Source organism: Mytilus californianus, unplaced genomic scaffold (genome assembly GCF_021869535.1).
Source record: "Mytilus californianus isolate M0D057914Y unplaced genomic scaffold, xbMytCali1.0.p SCAF_12, whole genome shotgun sequence".
NCBI classification, from domain to species: domain Eukaryota; kingdom Metazoa; phylum Mollusca; class Bivalvia; order Mytilida; family Mytilidae; genus Mytilus; species Mytilus californianus.
The window spans coordinates 17,691,312-17,698,680 of NW_026262604.1; the positions used below are offsets into that span (position 1 = coordinate 17,691,312).

The 7,369-nt window shown below is 35.5% G+C and overlaps 1 protein-coding gene across 1 annotated transcript; it reads right to left on the reverse strand.

Moving 5' to 3' along the window:
* Positions 1–1,825: 1,825 nt before the first annotated feature.
* Positions 1,826–6,693, reverse strand: LOC127721473 (zinc finger protein 236-like). Its single transcript, XM_052228217.1, has one exon. The coding sequence runs from the start codon at positions 6,671–6,673 to the stop codon at positions 2,030–2,032; it is 4,644 nt and encodes a 1,547-aa protein (XP_052084177.1). The 5' UTR covers positions 6,674–6,693; the 3' UTR covers positions 1,826–2,029.
* Between the last annotated feature and the right edge of the window lie 676 nt (positions 6,694–7,369).

Sequence of the window (7,369 nt, forward strand, 5' to 3'; positions counted from 1 at the left end):
TACTCTGTTTATAACAATATCAAGCAAAAAAAATTATCAGTAAAATATATTTACAACTTTACACATTTATTTAATTATATTAGATTGATGATGAACCCTTAAAACTAAGTTATTTATATTGAAAATATTCTACGGCTTCATGATTAGAATAAAATATATTATACACGTATTATTACGATTAATAATAAATATGATTTGAAAAATGACAAAAATATTTTTTATTATTGGTTTTGTTTTTATCATGATGAAAGATCAATGACGTTATTTATACACTAAATGTATGAGTTTACTTCATGAAATACTTTAAAGACATGATAAGAGCATCGTAATATTGAAATTCATAACAAAAATACATTACAAGGTCATACTACTACATGTATATTTCATCAAAAATAAATGCAAAATGTTTCATGAAAGGACATGAAATTCATAAGTGATAAAACGCTGTACAAATTATACAGTTCACATCAATTACAACACCAATCTAAGAACATTTCTATACAAAAATTACACATTCATTAAAATACAATAATTCTACGTACGTATTGCCAATTTACAACTGCATACTCAGGTGCAGTTTTGTAAGGACAAACTATTTATAAATTGAAACACAATCTGCTTCAAAGATGTCATAGAGTTCAAGTTTAAAGGTTGCTTTTTGAATAAATGTCAATATCTTTATAATAAATAATCTTTGTTATTGAGAACTGTTACCATGATCACTGTGGTTAGTAAACTAACATTATATGAAAAAGACATATGAATTCATTTTCAAAATGCTTTTAAAAACCATTTTATTTTTTACAACCGATATTCAGCAGAAAAATAAAACTGCATGTATGGCACTATCTGAAACAGCTCTTTTAAAAAGTTCAAGAAAATGTAAAAAAAAAAAGAATACGAGTCATGAACATTTACTCTTTCCTATTCTTGAAAATTCAATGCATGTAAGGATTTGGGGAAATCTTAAAACACATTTGTATTTATTATGCAAGAAAAACTGTAAAGTTAAACAAAAATAACCATTTCATTCATAGCAATTAAAAACAGAAATGTTATTCTAGCATTTTTCATGTTTTGTTTAAAAAATACTTTTAAGAATAGCAAGACCTTCATATATTGAAGAAATACATAAACTGAAAAACTTGACTTTAAATAGACCTATCATTTCATGATTATTGTACACAGCTCAAACAGTTGGTGGTTAAAATACATGAAATATGTCAATCACCAAAGGCTGGTCAACATGTACCTTACTCAACTTTTTTCTTTATTGGTCAAAATTATTCAAATTGTTTCAAAAGAAATGGTTAAAAAAACTGATATATCTCATGTATCTGTTTTATTGAAGTAAAAATTGATCATATGGAATTCAAGTTTATCAAAATTTATAAAGATGACTTTTTCAAATTGAACAATGTTCATTTTAACTGCTAACAATTATTTGAATAGCTACTGCTAAACATGTATTACAGTACCCACAAGGGGGTCAACTCTTTCTCTGTTAATGGTAACATACTCATTATTGGTATTTTGGGGGGATCAAGGTGATAGATAACACCTTTATTAAAGCACTGACCATTCATCTTTTGTGAAGCGGCATGGGATTAAAAAAAAAAATCTTTGGTTCTAAATTTTTCAAAGAAAAAAAATTGTTTCAGAAGGTATGTGACAGAAAATTTGTGTATTTACATTGAAATTTATGGGAAAAGAATGACATTGATTTTCAAAACATATTTCTTGATGCTATTGAAAACAATAGTTTGCTTTTGAAAAAAGTTGAAAAATTGTTAGTGTTTGTCATAGTAAAATATCCCCTCCCTCCCTCCCTCCAAAAAAAAATAAATTGTTGGTGCATTTTTGTACTCTCATGTAATACCTTTTGAACATATTGAAAAATATTTCAGAGCGGTGTACTAACAATAAACATTAACAATTTTCATCTGTACCACATTGTTTGTGCTGTCATGACAATAGACAGAGCCGTCTTAACTATGTAAATATAAAAAACCTATACAATTTTTCATGTTTAACCTTGTGACACTTCTGTCATTTCAACATCATTAGATATGACTGTTTCCTGCTCTGATTTATCTGGTTCCCTGTCCAGTTCCATTGACTGATGAGATTCTCCTACTGTGGCTTTGGAACCAGCATTAGAATTGTCTATAGTGTCTGTATTATTGTGCAAATGTTCATTCCTTGAACGATTATTCTTCTGTTCCTTGGACACATTTTCTTCATGCTCTGCTGACACATGTTCATCCCTAGTTGAATTCTGAACAGCATGTTCAGCATTGGCTGAATTTTGCATCTGTTCTTGCAAAGCCCGTTCGGCATTCGCTGAAGCTTGTAACTGTTCTTGGACTGCACGTTCTGCTTGCAGTTGCTCCTGAACTTGACGTTCGGCATTGGCAGTCGCTTGAATCTGCTCCTGCATTGCTCGTTCAGCATTAGCAACTGCTTGTAAATGTTCCTGCATCTGACGTTCCATGGTAGCAGCTGCTTGCATTTGTTCTTGCAGCTGCTGTAATGCGATGGCGCTATCGACACTTATTGATCTAGATGCTAATGCTGCTGCAACGTTAGTATCAAGTCCAGGTGATTTGGCAGGTTGTGCTACTCCGACTGAACTATCAACACTTAATGACCTCATCTGAACTAATCCTGCTGAAGACACATGCTGCATGTCGACTCCAGGAGGTATGATTTGTGACAATGCAAGAGGGTTATCCAATCCCTGGGCTTGTGCCATCTGAGCTCGTGCCAGCATCATTTGATATTGAATATTATTTAGAAATTGTTCATGACTGGCTGTTTGTCTCATTTCTCCTGATGCCTGTGGCTCTTCAACATGTTTCTTTAGGTGGTTTTGTAGGGTACCAGACTGTGAAAAGACTTTACGACAAATATGACATTTAAAAGGTCGCTCCCCTGTATGGACACGCTGGTGTGACTCTAAGTGTTGTTTTTCGGTAAATCGTTTGCCGCACTCATTACATTTATGGGGTTTTATACCCATGTGAATCATTAAGTGTCTCTTAAGCGAGAAAGGCACAGTAAAATTCTTGCCACATATTTCACACGTTCTATTATTTCCTCCAGTGTGCATGATCCCAAGATGTTTTATTAAAGCTTCATGATCCATAAACAAAATATTACATATTGTACAGCGGCATTCGATTATCTCCTCTTTACCACCCGAAGATTCAGATTCACTTTCGTCTAACGAAGTATTTAGTCCATTTCTGGGAGGAGCCACCACTGGCTCACTTTTGATTGATGATTGACTGGTTGAAGCGGGGGGCATTACAAGATCAGTTTCATTTTCAGACTCTTGATGTTCGTGATCGCTACCGTGTCCATCTTCGTGATCTTTGATTTCTTGTAAAATGTCATCTTTCATAGAATCAGAGTGAACAATGACGTAATCTCTACCTTTGAGTCCCTTTTCAACTTTATGAACAAACAGAAGATGACGTTGAACAGCGCTATAACGTTGAAAATGTTTCCCGCAACACTGGCAGATGTATGGTTTTTCTCCAGTATGCACACGTTTATGTGTAATAAGATGTGTTTTAATACTAAATGTTTTACCACATTCATCGCAGCTGAACGGTTTATGACCATAATGGTTCTGAATATGATTACGCAGTGTATACAGTGTGCTTAGTGTCTTTCCACAAACGTGACAAGTGAACGGAGATTCTCCCGCCTTAGCCATCTGTAGAAACATGTTACCTTCTCCCTGAGAGGAAGCTGATGTCGGTTCTTGATTCTCGCCCTCCTCATCCTCTTCTTCTCCATTTTCATGATTTTGCTGTGCCTGTGCTTGTTGAGAATGTGCTTGTGCTATTGCATCAACCTGGGCCTGGGCCTGGGCTTGAGCCTGAGCTTGTGCTTCAGCCTGTGAAACTGCTTGATTCTGTGCTTGTTGTACTTGTGCTTTGGTCTGCTGCTGCACATGTGCATGTCGAAGTAACTGTTCTTGCAGCTTCTGTTCAAATTCAGCATCAGCAGATCTTGCAGTTTCAAGTCTTATTGGTGAAGACACACTTGTTGGATTAGGAATGACGATTGGTTGACCAGAATCCACAGTCTTGCTTAAGTCTATACTTTGCGAAGTAGGTGGAGCTCCCTCAGAATTAATCGACATAGATCTCTCCCTCTCTCTACTATGAAATGTTAGATCAAGGGCATCTCTATTTTCATCAGGATTGGCTACAGATGGAGGTACAAAAACATTATGTAGATTAGGATCCCAGTAAGCTTTTTGTTCCGAAGTTGGACCATATTCCATACTCTTTGTTCTAGGACGAAGCATTTCAATACTTTGTGCAGCAAGATTTTGGTTAAATCTGAGTAAATCTGCTTCATTAAAGCTCAGTCTTCTCCGTAATTCCATGATATTTTGCTCCGTCAAACTTAACTTAGAATCAGGGGAGGATTCTATTTCAGCTGAAGTATTCAAACTTTCATTCATTTCTCCCTCCTCAGTTGATGACCTTTTGCCGTCTGCTCTTTGATGAACTCTTTGGTGAATTTGCAAGCTACTCCTCTGTGCAAACTTTTTTGGACAGAATTTACACCGATAAGGCTTATCTCCTGTATGTGTTCTCATGTGACAGGTAAGGTGTTGCTTCTCAATAAAACTTTTTCCACATACGGAACAAACATGAGGTCGTTCACCAGTGTGTATCATTTTGTGGCGACGCAGAACAAATGGTGTTGAAAAACTCTTTTGACAAACATCACATGTGTGTTTATTATGAGTTTTGATGTGAGCTCTCATCTCTTCATAGGATGGAACCGAGACTTGACAGACGGAACATTTAATTTCTCCCATTTCTACAGATCCATCATCTTCCCCAGGGTCAGTTTTCTTGTGTGCTAATTTCTGAAGAAGGTTTTTAGTTAAACTAGTAAAGGATTCCAATATTTGGTTATTTGACATTGATTTGGAATCTTTTTGATTTTCTGCTATCGTGTTCGGAGGTAGTCCTTGTTGAAACTGCTGAACTGCTAATGCGTTGGCTTGGGCCTGTGCTTGCATTGCAGCATTCCATTCTTCCACAAGTTGCTTTTCCTTCTTAGCTTGTTCTTCTAAGGCTGCAACATCATTAGTTTGTGTCTGTCCTCCTTCCTGGCCAGGATAAATATAATTTGGATTAGCTAGAACTGCCTGTGATGTTAATAAATTCAAAGAATACTCTGGGTGTGTTACATCCAAGCTGGGAGGAACTCGTGGAGGAATTTGAGGTATATTCAATGGACTATGTATATGTGTCTCGGTTTTCTCAGGTGCTGGTTCCGGTTGTTTGGTCGTGGTTTCAGAACTAGTTGATTCTGTGTTGTTTTCTCCATGATACATATACTGATATTGTGACTGCTGATGTTGGTGATGTTGCTGGTCGATTGATTCTCTTTCCGTGATAGTACTCAAATCTATTTCCTTTTCATTCTTTTCATGCTCTTTTTTTATAGCCCATGGCAGCGTCTCTAACGAGTTCACAGATATATGTTCAGGTCTTGGTTGTGGTACTGGTATTGCTGATTTTTGTTCATCGGATGCTTCACTGGTTTTTGGCCATGAACCTTCTTTGGTACCACCTTGTCCGTAAATCTGCATCGGATTTGGTGGTCTCTGGAAGAGCAACTGATTATAACGTTCCAGCAGTTCTGGGGTAATTCCTTCCTGTGCCAATAATTGTTGCGGAAGAATACTTTCCAATGAGGTGTTTGGCGATAACATAACATTTGGTGGATATGATAACTGTTGCTGTTGCATTGTGGGATAGCCTGGCTTTTGAGAATCTTCAACGATAACTGGTGAATCAGCAGTCTCTGTGCTCTTTGTAGAGTGATTTGACTTCGCATCACTCTGATCTCCACCTCTTGGTGATGTTCCGGGTTTCTCATACTCGCCATTTGCTTCATGTTTCTTCTTGTGACGATAAAGTGTTCCATATTGAGTAAAAGGTTTCCCACATACGTGACATTTATACGGCTTTTCCCCAGTGTGTATACGGATATGAACAAGCAGATTATTGCGAGAATTGAGAACTTTTTGACAAACTGGACAAGCGAAACTGTTACTATCAATATGTGTCTGTATATGGTTATTCAATAAATTGTAACTTGGAAAAGTAATTTTGCAAATACAGCATATTATTGTTTCATCTTCAGATTCTAGAACTTTTGGTGATGATTCATCATTTTTATTCATTTCTTCCTGACTGAGATCAATTAATGAAACATTCTCTGGCTCATTTTGAGGTTCTGCTGTATTTTCAGCAGACTGTACTGTGACCTCTTGCACATATTCTGGTTGCCTGTACTGGCCATCATCCTGAACTGTCTGCTCCTCAGCCATAGTATAAACTGGTACCTTTTCATTATGAACTAGCTCGGTTTGGTCCTCTTTGGAAGAAGGCGTTAAATTAAATGAATTATACAACGAAAACTGGTCCTCTGTCGATAGAATCTGAGTTTGTTTTAAATGGTTAAATTGTGCCTTCAGCACTGTATTTTCACGTATCAATATCTCTAAGTAGTTTTTTAATGACACACCAAATTGATAAAGCTCCTTTTTTGTATGAGTTTCAATGTGATCATTCAATAACTGTAAGTCTTGGAAAAAGTTGCTACAAATTTGACACTGAAGCGATTCCATGTTGGTTTTTTTTGGAGGAATCGTTGACAAGTATTCCAAGGAAAAATAAAATTTTCTAATCCATTTTGTTCCACACTATTCATCAGCTACATGATTTTAAATTGTTGTTTTACATAGTTGGATTTTAATACGGATCCACCATTAGAAAAAAATCTTCGCAACTTTTCCTGAAGAATCCTGAAAAAGAAAATAAACACATGATAAACGAGTTTTTTTTTTCCATATATATAAGATAGGCTGTTAGTTTTCTCAAATAAATTGATTTATATTTTACATGTCAGGGACTTTTATAGCCAACTGCATGGTATGGGTTTTTCGCATTGTTGAAGGACGCACAGTGGCCTTTAATTGCTTAGAAATGGACTTCTTTTGAATTCTGTTTTTTAGTGGTTTGATTGGCAATGATACCACATCTTATTTTTATTTAGGGTTACAAGTTATACTTGTAATTTTTATACACTTGAAGATGTCATATTTTCTTGTAAATTAAATGAGTATGATTAAAATTTCTTTCAATGTTTCTATAATAATCTTCCCTCACACTTCTCCAAAATTTTGTTTTTTATGCATCATTTTTAACAACCAATGAAATTCTCAAATTTATGGAAGTCAAAACATGGCTGTAGTATTTTTCTGATTTGTGTAGTACTTTTTATTAGAGTTCAAATTTTTATCTCAAGAATTTTACAAAGAATG

What these genes read in the sequence shown, in the direction of transcription:
- LOC127721473 (XM_052228217.1), bottom strand. Translation starts at nt 6,673, where the DNA reads ATGGAATCGCTTCAGTGTCAAATTTGTAGCAACTTTTTCCAAGACTTA.